Here is a 25,021-nt window from a genome sequence, read left to right as displayed (position 1 = left end):
AGGCAGGACCTAGTCACTCACTCTCTGTGCAGGAGGAAGAGATGACTATCTTCATGACAGGGCAGTGCGAAGTCACTGCCACTCCTCAGCCAGTTCCAAAAGAGGAACAAGAAATGCACGGGCAGGGCCATCCCAGATGGTCGGCCACGCACCCATGAGGAAAGTGGAAGGTGCAGTGGGCGAGTGCAGGAAGAAGCAGAGTGAGAAAGGACAGCCACCCACTCTGGGGATGTTGTGTTATATTGCTTAGCGGCCGCTGAGAAACTGCTGGCAAGGAAAGGGGAACCAAGATTGGAGAGAGAATGATGAATATAAATGAATCCAAAGAGAAATGTCACCTCCCAAGACCAACCAGGCGACAGAGTCCTTCTGTACGACCAAGGCCGTTTATAGCCACTTTTATCTAAAACGGATGGACACGGTGCACACATGGCCCCTGTTCTCCAGAGATGTCGAGGGAGGAACAGTATACCATCTACCAACAGAAACCGGAGAGGAGAGACCCGAAAGAACCTGCAGCATCGCAGACCTCAGTTTTCCTACCCATAAACTTGGAACAGCAGTCCTCTTGAGCAAGCTGGGTTATATAAGCATGAAGAGGAAGAATTAAGTGCTGACACCGCAGGACCAATGAACCCATTATGCAACTGAATCTCCGGTTTAAGGAAATACAAAATCTTTCTCCACTGAAGGCCAACAACCTTTCCATTAAGCATCCCACAGCCCCAAGAGAAGCTGAGGATGGCCCACAGGCACACAAACGTGCCAAAGGTGAGATGAGAATCCGTGTCATGAATACACAGGCTAAGGCTTCAGTGCTTCTTGTTCATGTTTCAGTGGGGAAGGTGGGATGGGCGCTGAGGGGGCAATGTTGCCACTAATCACCTTCCTTAACACATCAGAAAAAGGTTGACAGTGAGTGGGCACGCTTCGGGGTTTGCTAGCACCAGCTTGTTCAGCCCGAACAGGTCGGACAGGTTGGATATTTAAACAAAGGCGGAAAAATGTAAGGTATAAAACCCTGTGAACTGCTACAGTGGAACTGCTGCCAGCTCCCTGCAGGTTTCATTTTGTGATCTAATGCTGGAAGTCAGGCTCCCTCTTGACTTTGCCACTTTCGTGTTATGAAACTAAACTGAACACACACTCAGGACCTGTTCAAAGTCCTCAGCGCATCAGACAAGGGGCATGGTCGGAGAGGACACCAAGGCATGCTGCATTCCAGAGCAGAGGCCAGCTCCCTGCTCCTCATCCTACCCCCAGCAAGCCCATCCCTTACCTTCCCTAACCTAATTTCTCACTCTCACCCCTGCTTGCTGTTCAAGTGTGGGCAAGCATGATGTTCCAGATTCTGCTGCCATCCACCAGTTTTACCTGGTAAGACTGAGCTGCTGAAATAACTCAACAAGATATGTCAAAAATACTGTACTGCCTGCATTAAAGATAAAATTTATTTTGCATTTCCTTCGTTTCCAAAAAACAAACTAACGAACACCAACTCTGCTAAAACAGAAGAAAACTTAAGTTATACATATTAGCATCCAGTTGACCAAATGATAAAAAACTAATTATGAACCAGATCACAAATTTGAGAACCAGTGATAGGATGAAAAAGACTTGATTGTTGCTTAACATGTCCACTAAGGGGACAGTGTCCACTTGGACAGTGTTATGATTGTTATGCTCTTTGGCATAACTGAACTTGAACTTGGTCAGTTCAATTCAGAGAGAAATTCTAAATCAAAAGTAAGCATCAGCTACAAGTAGGTTTTTCAAATATTTCTTCAAAAATATAAAGTAAGCCGGGCATGGTGGCTCATGCCTGTAATCCCAGCATTTTGGGAGGCTGAGGCGGGTGGATCACCTGAGGTCAGGAGTTTGAGACCAGCCTGGCCAACATGGTGAAACCCCATCTCTACTAAAAGTACAAAATTAACTGGGTATGGTGGCACATGCCTGTAATCCCAAATACAAAATTAACTGGGTATGGTGGCACATGCCTGTAATCCCAGCTACTCAGGAGGCTGAGGCAGGAGAACTGCTTGAACCCGGGAGGCGGAGATTGCGCCACGGCACCCCAGCCTGGGCAACAAGAGCGAAACCCCATCTCAAAAAATTTAAAAAATATATATATATAAATATACATATATACACACACATATATGCATATATATAAAAAATAAGTTGTGCTGATTGTTGAAGGGTATCAGAAAAGAAAAAAACACAAAGTAAAAGGGAAAATATTTTGAGGAAGGTCAAGTCTAGCAAACAAAAAACAGGCTACACAAGAGACTGTCAATTAAAATTGGCCAACTTTTGGCTTTGGTAACTTTCTCATTTGAAGAATAAAATTCAGTGACAAATCCCACTTGCCTACCCTTTTTCTCAGAGGATAGTGGTAGCTTTCAACTATTCAGGTTTCTAAAATGCAAAGTAAAAATTCTGGAAAGAACCACAGAATCTCATCTAATAGTATTAATGCAAATCCACACTAAAAAAGTATAAAAACAGGCCAGGCATGGTGGAGTATGCCTGTAGTCCCAGCTACTCGGGAGGGTAAGGTGGGAGGATTGCTTGAGCCTGGGAGGTTGAGGCTGCAGTGAGCTATGATGGCACCACTGTACTCCAGTCTGGGAAACAGAGTGAGACCCTGTCTCAAAATAAAAAACCACACACACAAAAACCCAAGCGCACACACATACACACATATATATGTAAACATCATAGAACAAGCAATAAAAAAAAAAAAAAGGCAAGTGTTCAGGTAATAATAAGGATTTGTACAACGTGGCCATGGAAATTCAGCACGACACACAGCTACTGTTATACAGCATTGTTACCAGGCTCTTGGGTTCTTAGAATGCAGCCTATGTTGCCCCAATTGTTAAGAAGCTGGGAGTATATTTTCTCACTTTAGTAAATCCATCTGCTGAACTAGTATGTATAAGGAGCTGGTGGGTTAAATATCTTAAGGGAGAAGAGAAAGGAAGGCCTTGAACTACAATTTGTTGTGCACCTAACATGAGCCAGAGGCTTGAGTATATGTTACAGCATTTAATCCTTCTAACAGATTTTGTGAGTAAACATTACCCCCACTAAAGACGAAGAAATTGAGGCTCTTGACCACTCCAGGGATTATCCTTTATCAGCCCTGGCCAGAAAAGTTAGGCAGAGCTATCAGGACTCAGAAGCACCACAGAAAATGTCGCCCTTCTTTAAACCACTACTGAAGTAAAAATAAAAGCACGCAGGTTTCACATCCAGCCAACGAGATGTAAAGAAAGGCTAAATTTGTTTAATCAGTAAACTTATGTGATGAAAGCTTCATAATGTTATTGGGGGGAACTGGTAGCTGAGACATTCTGCTGTAATAAACAGATGTGTAAATACCCGCTCTTTTTCTCCATGTCTTATCTAGTGGAAAATCTCCACTCTGGAGGGAAGATTATGGGCCTCTTACCAAAGTGCACTCTCAAGAGAGGGAAAAGCATATTAAGTGGAATGATCACAGAATGGGATATTACTTACATATATTTTGTTTTATCTGGTTAAAAAGAGAAGTTTCAGCCCTTCTTAAAGAAAAGCTTTCTAAATTATACCAGAAGCATGTCTATTTTAGTGTTCAGAGTACTAACATATGCTGAAAACTGCTTTGATACCCAAGTATCATCATGATGAAACTACAGTACCAAATATTCACTAAATGCCTACCATGAATCAGGAGACATATACAGTTCATACAGCTATGCTGACTACGAATATCCCATTAAAATCACATTTACACAAACCCCTCAACAGTCTGTATACAGAACATTTATGTCCTTCTAAGTGGAGTTAAATGTGTGAAGATCTCTGAGCATCCCTGAAGGACATTTGCTTTTGATTTGTCCTTCCCCCTTGGATATAGACAACTGAAATGCTTTTAAGATTTTCTTTTCCAAAGAAGTATTTCAAGGGAAACAAAACATTCACACAGTCCGGGGCAGGGTGACCCACAGATTTTTATCCTACAAATAAATATATAATTTATTTCCATGTGAACTGTCCTGATACCTTCCTTCCTGTAGAAGAATATGTCAAGAGGGACAGGGACCTGGTGATTATGAGATTAATTTTAAGATGGGACTGGCTGAACCTTTGAGTGGTCACCTCCACCCTTGAGAAGCAGCAAGTGCCAGCAAGTTTCTGTCCTCAGAAACTTGATATGACCATGATGAAAGTTCACAGGACCCTTCCTCTTGCTGGGCACTGAGGGTAAAGAAATGACTGTCCCCTGCTTTCAGAGACACTGTGCTACCTCTGCCCCTTCTCTAATACTGGCCACCTGTTCCAGATACCCAAGTGCAGTTGTGCGCCAAGGGCTGGCTTAGCCTAGGCATCTGAGAGTAGTATGCTAAATTCAGAGGCTTCGTGGTCTCAATTGTCATGGAGTAGGTCACATTTCTGTGCAGCTAATATTTTCTTCAAGCATAATAGGAACATATAAGCCTCTGTTCCTGAAGCCTATCCTGATGTCCAGGGGCATCCTCAGGTCCTATGTCTCCTACACTTGGGAGCAGAAAAAAATCATGCCTATGGCCGCAGGAAAAAAGCCTGCAACGAAACAACTAGATGATGTTCCAAGGATTTCCCTTCTTCATCTTACCCCTTCTTTTTGAGGCAAAGTTTCGCTTTGTTGCCCAAGTTGGAGTGCAGCAGCGCGATCTCGGCTCACTGCAGCCTCCGCCTCATGACTACAAGTGAACTCAACCTCCTGGGCAGCTGGGATTACAGGTAAGTGCCACCACACCTGGTTAATTTTTGTTTTGTTTTGTTTTTTTAATAGAGATGGGGTTTTGCCATGTTGGCCAAGCTGGTCTTGAACTCCTGTCCTAAAGTGATCCACTCACCTTGGCCTCCCAAAGTACTGGCCCATCTTCACCATTCTAACGACAGCTGAAACCAGAACACATCCCTACTCTTCAAAGAATAAATGAAGTTAGTCATGAAAACCTGCCTCTGCCAGGGTCTTAAGCATGTCCTTAAATGTAACACATGCTCCACAACTCTCTTTAGAATTAAAAGTCTACAGTCTGTAAAATACAGAGCAAAGTGAAAATTAATTTCCTATTTTCCCAAAGCAATTTTAAAAGGAAAATACCAGTTTTAGAGACAGGCTTTTTTCCAAATGAGGCACATTTCAATCCTCTGTTTCAAGTATCATTTCTTCACAGCTTTGCAGCCCAGCACTTTCTGGAATAAGCTTTGCAAATTGCAAAGCTCAATGCCCTTTTTCCTACATTGAGCTCTCCCAGAGGCATGCTCTGGCTCAGTTTCCCAAGTTTGTTTTGGAAGACGAGCACCACTCAATCCAAATTTTCAATGTGGGAGCAACTGATAAAGAGTTCTGGGAAGTTAAAAGCTGGAGCTACGGTGATGTTTCCATGATACATGTTTTGTACTTGATGGCAACCTACTCTTCTGCTCAGCAACTGAGCTGTGGTTAGAAAGGCTTGGGACAAAGGATTTTCAAACCTCAAAAACATGAGAATCTGCATACAGGGAAATGGCAGCTCACAAAGCTATACCAGATACAGTAATAAATTTAAAAGGTCTTTAACCTTTCTCAAAATAAATTAAAATAATATAAGTAATAAATTAAAAAGGCCTTTATCCTAACCTTTCTCAAAATAAGTTGGTATTAGCATCACTCTCATCTCCCTACTTGCCAAAATATAATTACTTTTAAAAGATCAAGTAAATTTATTTACTAGAAAAAAGTGTAAGTTTTATCAGTATAAGCTTTATCAGTGCTACAAAGCAACTGTCTATGACTACACATAATTTAATATGCTACCTTCATTCTGTGAAGTTTACTTGATTTGACCAATATAACAATTCTGAGTGTCCTCTTATAAAACTAAGATAAAGAAAACTCTACAAAAAGACTGAGTAGCATTATAAATACAGATAACTAACAAATACTCATAAAATGACTATAGGCTAAAGGAAATAGAGTGAGTTGCTCTATACACCTCAATATCAGCTAAGAGTAACTTGAAACTTCAAAGGATGTAGTCCTCAGAGTCTGTGTTGTGAGGCCCTCTGCGTGTTTCAGCAAAAAAAAAAAAAAAAACAACTTTGGGGTGGAGCCCAGATCTGCCTCAAGCAGGCAAAACTGGAGAGCTGTGCTCATCTGGAAGAGTGTGCACATACACGGAGGTGTGCACCCCATGTGAGAGTGTGGACAGCCTTCACAGCAGGGGGTGAGCAGAAGGAGGGGGAAGGGTAAGCTGTGTGGTCATCAACTGTGCTGTTGAGGAGCACAGCACAGACCAGCCTTGTGGAATCAAGCCTTCAGAGAAACGAAACTCCAGAAATCCACGCTACAGAGAATCATGCCACGGCAAAGGCCCCACCCAATCTGTGCCCCTCAGGGGAGGAGCCAAAAATCAGAGCACAGGGCCATGTCAGACGAAACTGGCACAGTTGAGGGAGAGCCTCGAGCAGGTTATAAACAAGATGGAACGGAGGCACCTGGGTGTGGGTGTCCTGGGAAGCAGAGGCAGAGGTTCTCTGATCCCTCAGCTTAGCACTGGCTCTGGAGACCCCATGAGGGAATTTCTGGGCACTACCCAATCCCAGCAGGTGCCAACAGACCTTGGGAAGCCTGATAGCGGAAGGGAAACAAGAAACAGAACTTTGATCTTAAGCACTAAACTCTCACAAGTCGACTGATTGCCTTCCATGCTTCTCAGGACCTAGGTTGCATTACTCTTTTTAATTCCCGCACACACATCCCAGGGCAGTTCTGGCCCCTGATTAATGTAACACAGGCCCACAGGTATGCGCTTGGGAGAGATCACAGCTCACTACTAGAGTCTCAGATTCTGGAACAGATCCACTGGGGCAAATAAATCTAACTCCACTCTCTCTGGCACATTTTTGTAAGTGTTCTCACATTTTTATAATTTTTTTCAAAAGTACAGTTTCGCCAACAAATGAAATGGTAATGACTTTTATGTGATTTACCAAAACCCAAATGTTCTTTTAACTCATTATTTGCAACTTTCTGCAAAGACATAATAAATGTAGTATGATAATCCCCAATATTTCAAAAATAGTTACTTAAATTACAGATTTAGTGTAGCAAAAACTAAAACAAACAAACTTAAAAGAAATCACTCTCAATTTACTCAATTTATTTTCTGGCATTATAAGAATGTTTACTCAATATATTTTCCCTCTCTGGCACATACAACAATAAAAGAGTAGTAATCATTATTGATATGTACCATTTAACAACCACTACCAAGTGCTTTGCATGTATTATTTACTGATCATCACAGCATTTCCATGCGGTAGGTACGGCTAATACTACCTTTCACAATGAAATAATTCGGACACAGAGGTGTCAAGTAACTTGTCTGGGATCACACAGCTAGTAGTGGAACACTTTCCTAGATTGTCATTATGGTGGTTTCAACTCTAACAATACAGACTCAGAAACTCCCTCTACCCAGGGGATGTCCATAGTACACTGTAAACCTTCAGAACCTTTTACAAACATTATTAAATCTGAGTCCAAATTCAATGTGAGGTAATACTAAGCCATTCTGTTAAAGTGTCAAAAAATTAAGAGATGTCCACAAAATTCTACAGAACTAAGATTAGAACTCAGCCCCAATTTAGTCCTCTTCTCTGAATCAAGGTGTCTCAAAATAAGTAAAATCAGTACCAGAAAACCAAAATTAGCAAAACAAGTATCCCCAAGGCCTGCTTTTCTTCTGTTGCCCAGGCTGGAGTGCAGTGGCAAGATCTCGGCTCACTGCAACTTCCACCTCCTGGGTTCAAGCGATTCTTGTGCCTCAGCCTCCTGAGTAGCTGGGACTACAGGCGCACACCACCACATCTGGCTAATTTTTGGCATTTTTAGTAGACACATGATATTATTATGTTGGCCAGGCTGGTTTCAAACTCCTGGCCTCAAGTGATTGGCTTGTCTCAACCTCCCAAAGTGCTGAGATTACAGGTGTGATCCACCATGCCCGGCCAATGTCTGCTTTAAAAAAATATTTATAAACGACTCCAAAATACAATGACCATAAATGAGAAATGTATCTTAGAATAGTACCAAGGGCTATGCTATAAAAAATTCAAAATAATTTCTAAGACTATCCAAGTAAACCCAAACAACACAGAGTAATAAAATTCAGTCAAAATGGTTGCCCCCAAAACTATCCCATGCTCACTATACATAGAATATGCTAGTGGGATGACAGTAATAGTTTAACATTGAAAATAACGTTCTATAACAGCACAGAATAGTATTGAGAATGAGCAAAAGAGTGAAAGAGTGTTTTTTCTAATATGCAAAGTGACACAAAAGCTACATCAATTATTTCTCACATACAGTCTGTGCGTCCCAATCAGAAAATCTGAAATCTGAAACATTTCAATATTGAAAACTTTTTGAGAGCTAACATGATGCCACAAGTGAAAATTCCACACCTTACCTCATGTAATGGGTCCCAGTCAAAATTTTGTTTCATGCACAAAGTTATTAAAAATATTGCATACAATTATGCTCAGGCTATGTGTATAAGGTGTATATGAAACATATATAAATTTTGTGTGCAGACTTGCATCTGTGTCCCATCCTCAAGATACCTCATTATGTATGTGCAAATATTCCAAGAAAACAAAACAAAAACACAACAAATCAAAATCCTAAACACTTCTGGTCCAAGTATTTTGAATATGGCGTACTCAACCTGTGGTAGTTAAAAGCATGGCCTCTGAAGCCAGATATCCTTTATTCAAATCTTATCACTGCCTATTACTTCAGTTCTTTCCTCATTTGCAAAATGGGATAATAATTATACAATCCTTACAAGGCAGAGTACATAAAAATAACTGGAGATCAATAAGGAAATGGAAGACTTGAACAATGCTATAAACCTACTAGACCTAACAGCAAATCTATAGAACACTCCACCCAACAACAGCAGAATACACGTTCTTCTCAAACAGATGGAACATTCTCCAGGATAAACCATATGCTAGGTGATAAAACAAGCCTCAGTACATTTAAAAAGTTTGAAATCATGCAAAGTATGTTCCCCAACTATAATGGAACGAAACTAGAAATCAGTAACAAATTAATGGAATGAATTTTCCCGACCATAATGAAATGAAACTAGAAATTAGTAAGAAATTTGAGAAGTCACAAATTTGTGAAAACTGAACACCACACTTCTAAATAACCAGTGGGTCAAAGAAGAAATCACAAGGGAAATTAGAAAACATGCTGAGATGAATGAAAAAGAAAACACAACATACAAAAACTTACGGGAAACAACTAAAGCAATGCTTATAGGAAAATGTATAGTTATAAAAGCCTGTATTTAAAAAGCTCTCAAGTCAATAATCCAGCCTTATACTTTGCTGTAACACCGGAAAAAGGTCAAACTAAACCTAAAGAAAGCAGAAAAGGGGAAATAATAATGTTTAGAACAGTAATTTAATGAAATAGAGGACAGAACAGAGGGAAATCAATGAAACCAAAAGTTGGTTCTTTGAAAAGATCAATAAAATTTACAAATGTTTAGCTAGATTGACTAAGGGGAAAAAAAGAAGATTCAAATTATTATAGTTAGGAATGAAAGAAAGGAAATTACTACTGACTTTGTAGAATAAAAAGGATTACAAAAGGATATTATGAGTTATTGTATGCTAACCAATCACTTGATGAAATGGCCAAAATTCCTAGAAAGACACAAACTATTGAAACTGACTCAAGAAGAAACAAAACCTGGGGCCAGGCGCGGTGGCTCACACCTGTAATCCCAGCACTTTGGGAGGCCAAGGTGGGAGGATCACCTGAGGTCGGGAGTTCAAGACCAGACTGGCTGACATGGTGAAACCCCATCTCTACTAAATATACAAAAATTAGCCGGGCGTAGTGGTGCACACCTGTAGTCCCAACTACCCGGGAGGCTGAGGCAGGAGAATCGCTTGAACCCGAGAGCTACAGGTTGCAGTGAGCCAAGATCACGCCACTGCACTCTGACCTGAGTGACAGAACGAGACTCTATTTCAAAAAAACAAATGAACAACAAAAGAATAAAGGACAAAAACAACCCAAGTATAGATGCAAAAAAAAAAATCATCTGACACAATCCAATACTTTTCACGATAAAACACTCAAAAAACTAGGAAAAGAAACTTTCTCAAACTGGTAAGGAACATTTATTTTAAAAACCTACAACTAATATCATATTTAATGGGGAAAGACTGAATGCCTTCTCCTTAAGATCACAAACAAGAAAAGAATGTTCATTCTCTTTACTTCTATTTGACATTGTTTTGCAGGTTGTAGCCAGGGCAAGTAGGCGAGAAAATGAATACAGACATGATATAGAATAACCTAAGGAATCCACTAAGTAACTACTAGAATGAATAAATTAGGTCACTAAGGTTGGAGGGAACAAAATCAATATATAAATTTTAACTGTGTATCAATACACTAGCCACGAACAATTGAAAAATTAAATTAGAAAACTACTTATAGTAATATCAAAAATAATAAAATACTTAGAAATAAATTTAACCAATATACATAAATTTAACTTGTACTCTGAAAACTATAAGACGTTGAAAGAAATTCAAGAAGACTTAACAAGTGGGAAAACATCCCAAGTTCATGGACCGAGTTAGTATTGTTATAATGGCAATACCCCCAAATTGGAACTTTTAACAACAGTTTAGCAATTCCTCGACTTAAACATGGATTTACCATATGACCCAGCAATTCCATTCCTAAGTGTCTACCAAGAAAAACAAAAACACAGGCCCACAACAAATGTTGTACAACAATGTCAACAGCAGCTTTGTTCATAATAACCAAAAAGTTGAAACAACCTAAATGTCCATCAACTGATGAAGGGATAACTAAAATGTGGTATCATATTTCCACAATGAACTATTATTTAACAATAAAAAAGAATCTGAAGCCCACTGAAGTACAAGTACATGCTTTACATGGTATAACGTATGATGTATGAATTATACCGTAAGATGTAAAAAAAAAAAAAAAAAAAAAAAAAGAAAAGAAAAGTGAATACAGATATGTATTCATGTAATACAGATATGACACCCAGAGCACCATAGCTTCAGCAATGATTATTTATTTGTAAAACACACTGCCACACAGGTTATTGTAGAAGACAATAACTATGCCTTTTAGAGCTGTGTTTATTTCAATCATGTCTCAAAATAGAAATTTTCCGAATTAGGAGTGATTGGGCCTAATATCAAGAGATGTCTCATGGAGGATCACAGCGGTCAGTGGTTAGGGCCAAAACGCCACTAGGAGGGTCCTCTTCATCAATGTGCCCACTGCCCCTGCCAACTTGGAGCTGGCCCACGGGGAGTTCCACTGAGCAGCGGCTCAGTAGGAAAAAGTGAAGGAATCCCCAAGAGGGGAACAGGCAATACCTCTAGGACCAGATTCTGAGAAGAGCAAATACGTAAAGAACAAAGGACTTTTTGGGCGTGTGGGGTGTAGAATGAGCAGACCTAAACGCAAAGCAAAAATAAATGATATCAACAGGCCAACACGGTGGTAAAAAAAAAATAAAAAGCTAAAATGCAAAATATTGTATTGTAAAATAGTGACACTATTCAATTCCTTTATATCCGAAAACACTCCCAAGAGGAGGGGCAAAGAGAATAACCCATCAAGACCGAAATTTATGAGAAAACAAAAAAGCAAAACACTTTGTAAATTCTTAAAATACTCCTACTTTTCATGAAGTCATACTATGCCTCACTTCTAAGAGTTCAGACCGAAATATACATAGGCTTTAAATTATTGCAGCAATACTTAGAAATGCGAATAATAATAAATAACATTGAGTGCTTAGTTTGTGCCAGGAACTGTATGCTAAACTAATTATCACCTAATCCTCATCCTTATCCAATGAAGTAGATACGATTAAAAATCTCATTTTTGGGGGTCAAAATAGCATGAAAGAAAATAATGAAACAAAAAAATCTTTTTTTAAAGATGAGAAACTGGAGTACAAAGAGGTTAAGTAACTTGTTTGAGGATAGAAAATTTACAAGTAGCAGCTGAGACCTGAATTCAGGTGCCTAGTTCCCAAATCAAGAAACTTAACTGCTGTATCAGTATGTCCCACGTGTACGTATAATAAACTGGCCCATCTCATTTTAGTGTTTATATAACCAAATATAATTAGCATATCAATTTTATAGTAATTATATAAAGTTTTCTTTTGAAATAAACATGTAACAAATGCGACTCAACTTTTTTAAAAGAAAGCAGAATAAGGACTGGACAGGAATATGGAAAAGTAAATCCCTCAAAACATGTATGATCTGCCTATAAACTATTTTCCATAGGTTCACCCCAATTTTACTATGTCCACCACTCTACTGTCTCCCACCTGAGTGAGCATCTTTTTCTCTCAGGAAGTAATGTCCTGACGTTTATCAGATTTTCTTTTTCTTAATTTTATCCTATCTTATCCTGAAGCTCCAGGACCAAGCCACTTAACTATTTATTAAAAGGTCCCAGACTGATTTTTGCAACGAAAAGGTCTGTGAGGAAACTGGTAGGCATATGCAAGTATTTTTTAAATGGCAGGGTTACATGGATGCTACTCTTGGAGGGCTCTTCTTTTACATGTGATAATCTGCCCACTTCTAGCACCCAAACAAACTCCACCTGGCAGAGGGGAAATGACTGTGTTTTATCCTGAAGAACTCTGAAGGGCCACAGACCTTGCCAAGGTACTTCTGTTTCCCATGATCCGACACCTCTAATACCCCAGAGATAGTGTGCATCTCTGGTTTTTCCATACAACGGACACAGTTCCAGAACTCTCTGTATCTTTAGGCAAGTCTTCCGAAGGCTCAGAGGCCACTGTCCTGCCTGCCAACCTCCAGGTACCAGCCAAGCCCCCAAGCAAAGGGCACCCTCACCCACCTGTGCATGTTCCCATTGGTGGTAAATGATTGGCCACACACAGTGCACTTGTAAGGCCTCTCACCAGAGTGCACCAGCATGTGGCGATCGAGGGAGCTGGCCGAGCTCAGTGACTTCCCGCAGATGCTGCATGAGTGGTCGGCTCCTCCAGTGTCTGTGTTGTGCTGCAGAAAGCAATGATCACAGCGGTCACTTACGAAAGTGCATCAAAAGCTCAGCTCTTAGGAAATGCAGATCCAGAGCTTTATTAAAAAACCAATGAACTTTCTTGGCTATGTGTTTCTCTTTCATTTTAAATATCTTCTTGAAGGGGTACAATGTATCAGGAAAACAGGCAAATAAATATTTTGTATGATCTTCCTCCACTCCCACATTGTTTTGAAAACTATTTTTACTGAAAGGCTCAGAAGAGCCTTCCCAGGTCTTTCTTTGAATCACATACAGATTCACTGACCACATATATTAACTCCTATGAGCCGAAGGACTCTCAACAGTGAAGGAAATATGTCCTCCCATTAAAAGAGTCGATGTCCCTTCTTCAGATTTGATGACTCAGGCCTGCCATCAGAGAAAGAGAACTGAAACCTGCACATGGCAGAGTCTCGGCCTCTGAAAGACGGTAAAAAGGAACATTTCTATTCAAACCCCAGTTACTTTAGTGACCTGATGTTATTCAGTACTATGTCATGATTATACTAGGTCATCAATCCTTCACTGTTCTACACTCATCAATATTTTGTCATGAATTGGCCATAGCAGAAGAAGAAGGATAAATCTTATAATGAAGGAGAAAAGCAAAAAAAGACCCCAAGCTGAGCAGATTTCCTTCTGTGTGATGTACATTTATACTAAGGAACAGGGTCGCAGCTATGATTTCATTATGTTGTAAGGGATTTGGTTCATATCGACAAGCAACATACAACGAAAGGTCCTTTAACTCAATGTTTGTTCAAATTTAAAACGGGATTTTAGGCCGGGCGCTGTGGCTCACGCCTATAATCCCAGCACTTTGGGAGGCCGAGGCTGGTGGATCATGAGGTCAGGAGTTTGAGACCAGCCTGGCCAATGTGATGAAACCACATCTCTACTAAAAATTTTAAAAAATTGGCTGGGTGTGGTGGCGGGTGCCTGTAATCCCAGCTACTTGGGAAGCTAAGGCAGGAGAATCATTTGAACCCAGGAGGCAGCGGTTGCAGTGAGCCGAGATCGTGCCACTGCACTCCAGCCTCAGTGACAGAGCAAGACTCTGTCTCACCAAAATCAATAAATAAATGGCCCCATGACAAGACTTCCCAGGATGGGTGTGCCTTGATGTGGNGGGTGTGGTGGCAGGCACCTGTAATCCCAGCTATTTGGGAGGCTGAGGCAGGAGAATCGCTTGAACCCAGGAGGCAGCGGTTGCAGTGAGCCGAGATCGTGCCACTGCCCTCCCGCCCCCGTGAGAAAGGAAGACCACTGCCCCCCCAAAAAAAAAAAAAAAGGGGGGGTGATTCTATTTTATTTTATGTATTTATTTATTTATTTTGAGACAGAGTCCTGGTCTGTCACCCAGGCTGGAGTGCAGTGGCGCAATCTTGGGTCACTGCAACCTCTGCTCCCGGGTTCAAGTGATTCTCCTGCCTCAGCCTCCCAAGTAACTGGGATTACGGGTGTGTGCCACCATGCCCAGCTAATTTTTGCATTTTTGGTAGAGACAGGTTGGTCAGGTTGGTCTGGACCATGTTGGCCAGGCTGGTCTCAAACTCCTGACCTCAAGTGATCTGCCCATCTTGGCCTCCCAAAATGTTGTGATTACAGGCGTGGGCCACTGCACCCAGCCAAAAGGGAATTCTGCATTGACCTAAGACTTTGTCACAGGAATATGCACATACACAAGTCATTTCATAACCATCTCCCAAAATTATTTAAAATACTAAATTTAAATTAGGCACAGCTACAACTCATTCATTAAAATCCAATTACCCTGCCCTCTGTTTAAGAAGAATAATTTAAATCAAAAATAGGCTGGTCCAAAGGTCGTGAGTTATCTCAACTGACTGCCCACAGTGAGTGCTTAACTCCTTGTTCTACTTTCCCCTCTTCTCACTACTGCACTTGACGAAAAAAAAAGAACAGTGGGAGTCTACCTGGCGAATGTGCATGGTCAGCTGGTGCTGGGTAGTGCAAATCTTCTCACACAGGGGGCAGTTATAGGAAGACTTCTCCTCTTTCGTTTCCTAAAAAGAAAGATTAAAAGGGAAGATAAATTTCAAATCACGGTCAATGAGTGCCTTTTCTTTCCGTAATAAGCACTTGTGTCTATGTAGCTGAGAGCATGGGCTCCAGAACCTGCCCAGGTATGAGCTTGTGCAAGTCACGGCCCTGTCTGCCTCAGTTTCCTCATTTGAAAGATGGGAAGAACAGTACCACACCATGCTGCGATGCAGGTTAAAGTAACACATACCAATCACTAGAACAGTGCTGGGATCATAGGAAGTACTCAGTAAATACTAGCATTCTAATTACACAGACACCACTTCATCATCCGTGATGGTGAAAAATTAAGCACTGACTCACGGAAGAGCTAGAAAGGAATACATTTCTCCCCAAGTCCAACCTGGGCTATTTTCCAACAGGTTTCAAGGTCTCCAAGAACACATTAGAGATAATAAGGTTCTCATCAGAAGAGCCCACTTTACCAAGAGGGAAGTCCTCAGTGCCTAGCTGTGCACCCAGTGGGCATGCTGTGATTACTCTGCCCACTGCTAGCATCTGCTTAATGTTGCTCATAAATAATCAACAAAAACATCACACAGAAAATTGCTGTCCTCATCACGACAACTTTGATAGGAATGCCAACCCAAATTGAAGACTTCCACAGAAGGTGACAAAAGAACCAGTTCACTACTTGGTGAGGGGGCTCCTTTTATGTTCCCTCAGAATGCACAGGTCAAGCAGTATGTTTTGCCTTTTTAGGAAAAAGCCAATGTCGTTCACTAACACTATGCTACAGATCCTCTTTCCAAATAGTTCATGCAGAGTTCTAGGCTGTGTGCATCATTGCCTCCTCACCCTCACAGTCCCTAAGCACCACGGGTTCCTGTCTACATACCCAAAACTAACTGGACCTAGGCTTGGATGCCTCTCCCAGTGATTTGGAGTTGCGATGCTCAAGAGATTTCTGAAGATCAGCAGAATCACCTGGGGGGCTTTTTCTATGCATTTAACCAGATTCTGGACATGCCACATCAGAGTCATTGGCGGACTGGGGTTGGGGGAGTAGAACCCCAGAAATCTGTTTGTCTCACAAGCTCCCCAGATGATGGTGACATGTGCCCAGGTTTGAGGATGGCTAAGTTACTAAGTCGGGTGATTATGAGCACTTGAACTGAAAGTTCATGGAGAGGTAGAGCTGAACCCAAGGAGGCTTGCACCTGGGCAAGCTCAAGTCAGGAGAAAGCAGTGTGGAAGATGTCAGTGCTAACCCAATGGGATGGAGGGCACTGTCCCTAGGGCTGGATGCTCTGTCTAGGCTCTGGGTCATTTCCTATCCTCGGGCATCTTTCAACAGACCTCTTTTTACTTGCATTCATTTGAATGAGTTTCTGCTCCTTGCAAATAACACCAATTATTGAGCACTTACCATGTGCTAAACTCTATACAGAACCATCAGGGTTTTTTCACAACCACTAACAGACAAGTATTATTACGGATCCCATTTTCTGGACGAGGAAACTGGGGCACACAGAGGCAAGTAACCTGCCCCAAGTCAGAGAACTATCAAGTGGTAGGCACAGCATTAAAACCCAGGTCAGCTGCTCTACAGTCCATGCCCTAAACCACTATGCTATATAAAGTCTGACCAAAAGAAGGATTAACCCCAAGGCACAGAAAGGAAACACTCTTGTGGTTGCTTATGAGCGATGATTAAAATAAAAGTCACCCTGAAGACTATAAAAACAAATGGTGCCATAAACCAGACAGGTGGAATGAAGGCATGATGATGTCTAGCTCACAGCCACCTTTTCTCTCACTACTCTTCAAAGACAAACAAGTCTCATTCTGAGCAATAGGAACTTATTATTATTTTTTTTTAAATGGAGTCTCACTCTGTTGCCCAGGGCGGAGTGCAGTGGCATGATCGTGGCTCACTGCAACCTCTGCCTTCTGGGTTCAAGCGATTCTCCTGCCTCAACCTCCCAAGTAGCTGGGACTACAGGTGTGTGCTATGACGTTCGGCTAATTTTTGTATTTTTAGTAGAGACAGGGTTTTGCTACGTTGGCTGCGCTGGTCTTGAACTCCCAACCTCAGGTGATCCACCCGCCTCGGTTTCCCCAAGTGCTGGGATTACAGGCATCAGCCACCGTGCCTGGCCAAAACTTTTTTCTAATCTATGGAATTGGGTCTGAGAATTAGGTATGCTCCACATTTTCTCACTCTCAAAAGGAGTTAAGAATATGGATTCTACAAAACATGAACATCCTAGAGACAGTGGGAAAAAAAATTCCCGTTCTTACTCATTTATCATACTTCTAGTTCTGAGATATAATGGGGGGAGGGGGTGTCACACTTTCTCAGCCCAGTTCTACAACTGCAGTCGGAGTAGAGCTGGCCAAGGACCCCCATGGGGGCAGAGGTGTGGGGAGAAACAAAAGCAACAGCAACAAAATAAGATTTAACAAGGAGGGATATCTCACAGCCAGGCCAAAAGTTGGGGATGGGTTCCATCTCCGGGGTATTGTTGTCAAATTAGTAGATAGGCAGTTTTATATATATAAAATTTTAAAAGTCACCAATAGGATGTAAATACTTTTTTTTTTTTTTTTTTAAAGGCCTCCAAGTGACCAGCTATGGGGAGACAAATGTTTTTTAAAAATCCTCTTGCATTCACCTTGCAATAGACAGCAGGCACACCGTGTGGCTGCTGGGGCTGACTTGTGTTGACTCTGGGGTGACTCATGAACTGACACCCCAACCTCTGAGGCTGGCAGCGCTGTGCTGCCAGCCATCATACAGGTCCACAAAATCCAAGTTATCTGGGAGGAGGTCTACAGGCCCAGATGTAATCTTTTAAAACTAACCAGGTCAAGCATGGTGGCTCACACCTGTAATCTCAGCACTTTGGGAGGCTGAGGTGGGAGGATCGCTCGAGCCCAGGAGTTTGAGACCAGCCTGGGCAACATAGTGAAACCTTGTCTCTACAAAAAGTTTTTTATAATTAAAAAAAACAAAAGCAAAGCCAGATATCACAGTAATTAAGGCAGCTTACACACTTTAGCTGTATAGTTTATGAAACTAGGAATCAACCATGCTCTGGTGAGAAATAGAGATTCTGTTTATATTTAAAAAAAAATAATAATAATAGTAATAATAATAAAATGAACCTCCAAGAAAAGAAAGCACTGTGATACTGGAAGAGAGGCCCTCCTGGAGAATTTTGTTTTTGTTTTTTATAAGACATGGGGGTCTCATAATATTGCCCAGGCTGGTCTTGAACCCCTGGGCTCAGGCAATCTTCCCACCTCCGCCTCCCAAGTAGCAGGGATTAGAGACATGACACCACACCCAGCACCCTAACGGAGAATTTTGAATCCAGTTATTGCAGTCATGCTGGTGGAAGGAGCACACCTCCTGAGTTGAAAGATAAAATTAGCAGCTAATGTGATAACTAACCATTCCATAATGAAACAATCTGGCACCCATGTCAGCATCCGGCTATGGCTAATCTCTCCTGGAACTCTAGGCTCACATCGATGGGACTTTCCCTGGGCTCCCTCTCTCAGCCCTCCCTGTCTAGTCCACAGGTAAGGAGGCTGCTTCCTTCTTCCCCATACTCTCTCCCCACTGACTTTTGTTTTTTGGATTAAGAACTATATTTACCAGGCTACCTCTAGCCAGAACCTCCATTTCAAAAGCAAACTCAGGATACCAGATCCCTGGAGAAGAAGGGAGGGGGGTGAAAGGCGGCCCTGCCCCACCTGCACAGCTGCCTCCTCACACCTGAAGAGGCAGCCTCCAGTTAGCATGCAAACATGGGGGGTGCTGTGGGCATCCTCCAGGGCCCTAACCACTGTCTCTGATCTGGAGGCTGGACTTGGGACAACTTGGAGCTATTTGAGGAAAAGCTCTTCCTATTACTTCCCTTGTTCCTGGTAGAGCAGAAGGATGAGGACGACAACCTTGTCTGTCTTATTCTTCCCCAAATGCCTGGCACCTGGCACAGTAGCTAGCTGGATATAGGAACTGGGTACATATTGTCCAATGGGTTGATGGATGGAGAGATGGATAGATGGACAGTCACATGAGAGTGGAAATAAACCTTTTCTTCTCAGAGCTAGCGCTCCTTCTCGACTCAGGCCACAGTCATACAGGCTGAGTATTTTCTCAGGCACCCATAGGAAGACAGGCACGAGGAGAAAAGGAAAAAAAGAGAGAGAAAGGAATCAATGTTCCAACACTAAAACATCACTGAACTCTGCCAGGTCCCCATCCTTCAGCAAGGTGTGGGAAACGCATCCTCCCCCACACTGCTGACAGGGTTTGGGGCTGGTACAACTTTTCTTGTAGGGCAAGTTGTATCAAAAGCTTTAATTAAGGCTCTACTTCTAAGAATTTATAGAAAACCATCATATTAATACCCAGAGAATTCTGTATAAGGACAGCCACAGTAGGATTATTTATAAAAAAGAAAATTAGTTCACAAAAGCCCAGCAGGTTTGCTTTCTCATCCATCTCTGGTTCCTAGACAAATGCAAGACCTCCTTCTCTCCAAGGATTTAGTATAGCCTCATTAAATCAGTTAAACCAAACTTAAACACGAGGAAGTCAATTTGTATTACATGGATCCAGAGATGAAATGAGAAGTATTCATTCTCTGACTCCTTCCTCCACCTACCCTCTGTTCAACAATATGTTGCCAAGATAGCAACACCTTTTCAAGGAAATGTCCCATTTGTACATTGAAAAATCATTTTATTTCCCAGTAGAGAAGACATTAACTTTCATAACAGCATTAACCCTTCTCAATTCCACCTATTTACTTTACTGTGTTCTCCTGATCTGATGCCCAGTGAAAATTCAAGATGACTAAACAGCATCTTAAGTGGAATTATCTGAAGCCAAATTCTGTGCTTTTTCAAGGATAGAAAGCTAAACAGCAGCCCCAGCACAGGCAGTACTTATTTGCTATCTAATCTGAAGACACTTAAAAATAGCCAGCTGTGTGAATGAGGAAACAAACCACATCACAGTACAGAAATCAGTCACATTCCCTGCCATGGCCATCACGTGAAGAAAGCTTGAGTTAAAATACAATGGTGGGGCCAAAAATAAGGGCACTTCCACCAACATCGACACCACAGCAAAGAAAACTTTCTCCACGAAAGGAAACTAACATAAGTCATGAAAATTTTGCTCTTGAAAAATGATTAAGGCCTCTGGGTATGTCCGTTTTATTCCATATTCTTCCAAGGTTTTATCATAGGAAACTGGGAAACATCTCCCAATGTTCTCATGGATTGAACCCACCAGAGGTCACCACCAGGTGTGAACACTTACCTGGTTCCTTCTGCCAATCCGATTTGGTCCTGGAGGCTTCGAGGGGGACTTGATGCCCTGGGGGCTCCCGCCATTCTCTGTGACCTTCCCTACACTCATGACCGCCGACATCATGGTGTTGATGGAAGACAGGTCTGAACCTTCCAAGCCAACGGGCGAACTTGACGTCATTGGGACAGGGGTTTAAGCTTCTAAGAAGCCTCTGCCATAAAACTGAAAATTGGAAATTGCTGATGTGATCATGGGGAAGTTTAGGCTTCTGTCACTGCCAGGGGGCACTGGCCATGGCTACTTTAATTGTAACTCAGGTCAAAAACATCCAACACTGTCTTTCTCCAGTCAAAGGCCACATTCATTCCCAGAATGATGGAAGCTTTCATCTAAACCAAGTCTCGGCACACCAAGGACTAAGTAACCTCGCTTCCTTTCTGAGTGTGCACTACCAACAGGACTCAAACTCATGAGAGGCAGGTTTCTTTACCTTTCCTAATCTGGGTTAGGCAGAAGTGGGAAAGGCCAAGCTAACAATTACAAAGCCCAGAAAGCTGCCACCCTGCCAGCACCCTCCTAAGGACCTAGACTCATTTACTACTACATAAATGTTCTAGACCTAAAACTAGTGATGAGAAACATCAGGTTTCATTTAACTCCACTGCTGCAATACAGTGATTTTGATGGGGAGCCTGAATTTTATAAGAGATTTGAGAAGCCAACGCTATCAGAGTTACAAACAAATTTCAAATTGACATATAAAAGCCTGTTTCTTAAAAATATATATATAAAGCAGGTAACATACCCTAGAAAATGGAAAGAAGAACCCCCCCCCACCACACCACACTGCTGATTACCTCCATTTTCTGACCCAACTGATAAGACTATGAAACTTCCCCCTGCTGTAGCTATCATTCACATGGAGTAGAAAATGAGTCTGTGTTGACCTTTTCTTCTTCTCTTGTTAGTACTCGTTGACACTGGAAGGGAAGCAAAGGTCCAAAGTGAGCATCTTTTCACTTAGTGAAGAAAAAACTGAAATCATTTATTTGCTATAATCTTAGACCACTATATTCACAACACTGCAAGGAGTACAAATGAGAGGCAATGTCTGCCTTTCTTTCTTCCAAAACCACATTCTGTACCTGTTTCTCAACCTTATCTTAGCCCCTACAGTACTGCCTGTTATGCACACTCCCAACAGCCAAAAGGACTCTGCAGTAAAATTTCACTTTCTGAAGCTCATATTTATATCCATACATCAAATTTTCTTTCACACTGTGCCTCAGTCCTTTGCAAGAATGCTCAGGCTCCACTTGACCCATCTCATGCCTTTACCTAAAAGTAACCAAAGACACAAAAGTTCAGGCATTCACTAAAGGCTGAGTTTAGACCCTCTCAGGACAGACCTAAAAGAAACCTGGCGACATGAAAAGAATGACCAAAGGGAAAACTATGGCCCATGGCCATGTCACAATTTACTTCTTCAGGCCCTGTGTGTTCCTTGCAACTAGAACTATTATGGCTACAGGTCCGGTCAGTAGGTATGAAGTCTACTGCTTCCCTCATTTTATCTAGGAGGATATTCTATAGCTGAAGCCCTACCATAAGGTATTAGGATATTAATATCCTATTATCTCACAATGTATGCTAATAAATTATGTAAGTCCACAACAGCAGCTGAAGATCAAGCTCATCATCTCAGCTGTAAAGAGAATGTGTAGGAACAACACAAGAAAGAATATGATTTTTCATGGCTTCCTCCTCCAACTTTAGGGGATATGACCTAGCATATGAGAAATGGTACCACCCAGAGCAGTTATAAACATGCGGTACCAGCCTAAATTCTTACCAAAAGGGCAAAAGGGAATCTTACGGAAAGTATTTGTCTTGTAAAGAGACAAGATGTGCCTTCCTTGTTAACAGACATTTTGAAGATGTGAATCAAAGGGTTTTCCAACTGGTAGGTAAAAGGACTAACTGCAGAAACATACAATTTGAGACTATGGATCCAGCCTCTTTGCCCACATCTTTCTCCATAAAGAGAGGAAAGCTACAGCCAAAAAAAATCTACACTCTCATCTTTCCATGACCTTTCCCCATGCTAGCAGACCCCTTAAATTTACGAAGAATTGTGCTTCAGGCCGGACACAGTTGCTCACAACTGTAATCTCAGCACTTCGGGAGGCCAAGGTGGGAGGATCACTCGAGCCCAGGAGTTTGAGACCAGCCTAGGCAACATAGCAAGACCCTATCTCTACAGATGATTTTAAAAATTAAAAAAAAAAAAAAAAAAGAAGAAGAACTGTGCTTCAAACTTCCTGTTTTTAACTGTCTTTGAAGGTTTACTTTGGGCAATTTCTCTATAGGGAAAAAAAACGTAGACACAAAGTGCACACAAGTGTGTGCACATACTTTTTTCTTAATGGACTACTAAAAGAGAGTCATCAGTTCCCTAGAGTTTTGTAATCAATCACGTAATTACGTACGTGATTCATAAATGGATACCTTCAATACTGAATTCACCTCCTTTTAAATACATATATCTCCCTCATAATTTTAATGTACAGAAAATTATAACATAACTAGAAATCTATCTTTCCTGTAATTGTTACAAACTTTCCACCAATTTATACCATGAGTTTTGAAGATGATCTTGCTTTTGTCATATTACTACATTTAGAAAAGAGGGCTACTCCCAGCTACTTCAGAGGCTGAGGCGGAAGGATTGCTTGAGCCCAGGAGTTCAAGTCCAGCCTAGGCAAAACAGCAAGACCCCATCTCAAATTTTAAAAGCAAAGACAAACAAACAACAACAAAATCTATGTGTGTGTGTGTCTGTGTCTGTGTAGACAAAGAAAAGAAAAATGTGGTAGAGTTTGCTCAAGTCTGGGAACAGGTTAAACACCTTTAAGACTAAATGTAAAATTGTAAGTTATTTAAAAAAAATTCTAATTATATCATTGAATAAGGGAAGAAACTGGAGAGGAGGGAAATAATAAGTAAACTGACAAAAATATATTCACTAAACAGAGCCAAATTGCCACCAAGAATTATTTTCAGTCATGTTATCAAAGATACATTCTTACAAACTACCTAAGTATCTTAAATACAGAAAAGCCTAGCAACAGTCAGTATAGTTAATCAATGTAAGGGCTGAAAATTGCAAAAGCTTATCCCACTTGAAAAGGAGAAAAGCCTTGTTGTTTCCCGTTTTGTCTGGGCAGGAAGATATTTGCTAAATGTATTTCTTCCTTGGGGATAAAGTATGAAGTGTGACACTATCCACTGATGACACCGAGATCACTTACATTTACTTCCTTTTCCTATTTTAAGTAAATCGCAATTAAAAAAATAGAGACTCTTATCTCTAATCTGAAAGCATAATTAATAAAATGAAACTCCCAGCTACACTGTTTGAAAAAAAGAAAAGAGTCATTGGCCTCATCCCTGAGAATTTGTTCCAGAAGCAACCAACAACCAGCCCCTTGGGCTGTGACAAGATTGTACTTCAGTTTGTTCTTATGTCTTCTATTTTAGAGTTCTTCCTTCAGGACCACAGAGCAGGGCAGAAGGGGAAAAAGATGGTGCACGGCACAATGGAGCTCATTGTTCTCTGTTAGAAAAAACCCACCATAACATGTGGGCTCTTCTACATGATCATCTAACCAGAGCAAGCTGGCCAGTATTAGTTGGTCCTATCTACCCTATAACCACATCCTGGACAATTTTCGAACAACAGCCCAAACTAACCAACCTAAACCCTCTGATACTCAATCTCAGGGAATAAAAGATCATTTCTAACATTTTTATGGTCTATTCATGAAGCATTTTTTTCTTTCTGGATATTTACATTCCTAGACTTTTCATTCTTTCCTCTGTAACCTTTCTTCTCTCTGACATCACCCCAGTATTAATAATAATATATGATATTATAATAAAATAAGGCCAGGTGTGGTGGCTCACACCTGTAATCCCAGCACTTTGGAAGGCTGAGGTGGGAGGATGGCTTGAGCCCAGCAATTTGAGACAAGCCTAGGAAACATTGCAAGACCCCATCTATACAAAATAAAAATCAGCCAGGGGCGGGCACAGTGGCTCACACCTGTAATCCCAGCACTTGGGAGGCCAGGGCGGGCAGATCACCTAAGGTCAGGAGTTCGAGATCAGCCTGGCTAACATGGCAAAACCCCGTCTCTACTAAAACTACAAAAATTAGCTGGGTGTAGTGGCACATGCCTGTAATCCCAGCTACTCAGGAGGCTGAGATAGGAGAATCGCTTGAACCCAGGAGGCAGAGGTTACAGTGAGTTGAGATAGCCCCATTACAGTCCAGCCTGGGTGACACAGCCGGACTCCATCAAGAAAGACAAGAAAGAAAGAGAGGAAGACAGAAAGAAAGACAGAAGAAAGAAAGAAGAAAGAAGAAAGAAGAAAGAAGAAAGAAGAAAGAAGAAAGAAGAAAGAAGGGAAGGGAAGGGAAGGGAAGGGAAGGGAAGGGA

General features: G+C 41.5%; 1 protein-coding gene across 1 annotated transcript in view; it reads right to left on the bottom strand.

Moving 5' to 3' along the window:
- LOC108537030 (ras-responsive element-binding protein 1) overlaps window positions 1-25,021 on the bottom strand; it is a 125,941-nt gene that overhangs the window by 30,183 nt on the left and 70,737 nt on the right. Inside the window, exons 3-6 of the mRNA XM_017884147.1 lie at window positions 21,377-21,499; window positions 20,529-20,741; window positions 15,118-15,207; window positions 12,992-13,155 (exon numbers count right to left, since the gene is read on the bottom strand). Of these exons, the coding sequence (XP_017739636.1) occupies window positions 12,992-13,155; window positions 15,118-15,207; window positions 20,529-20,699 (425 nt within the window). The 5' untranslated portion in view covers window positions 20,700-20,741; window positions 21,377-21,499. The remainder of the gene's footprint in view (window positions 1-12,991; window positions 13,156-15,117; window positions 15,208-20,528; window positions 20,742-21,376; window positions 21,500-25,021) is intronic.

This window comes from Rhinopithecus bieti, unplaced genomic scaffold (genome assembly GCF_001698545.2).
Source record: "Rhinopithecus bieti isolate Rb0 unplaced genomic scaffold, ASM169854v2 scaffold_14232, whole genome shotgun sequence".
Lineage (NCBI taxonomy): Eukaryota > Metazoa > Chordata > Mammalia > Primates > Cercopithecidae > Rhinopithecus > Rhinopithecus bieti.
The sequence above is the reverse complement of the archived record's forward strand: the minus strand, read 5'-3'. Positions and strand labels throughout refer to the sequence as shown.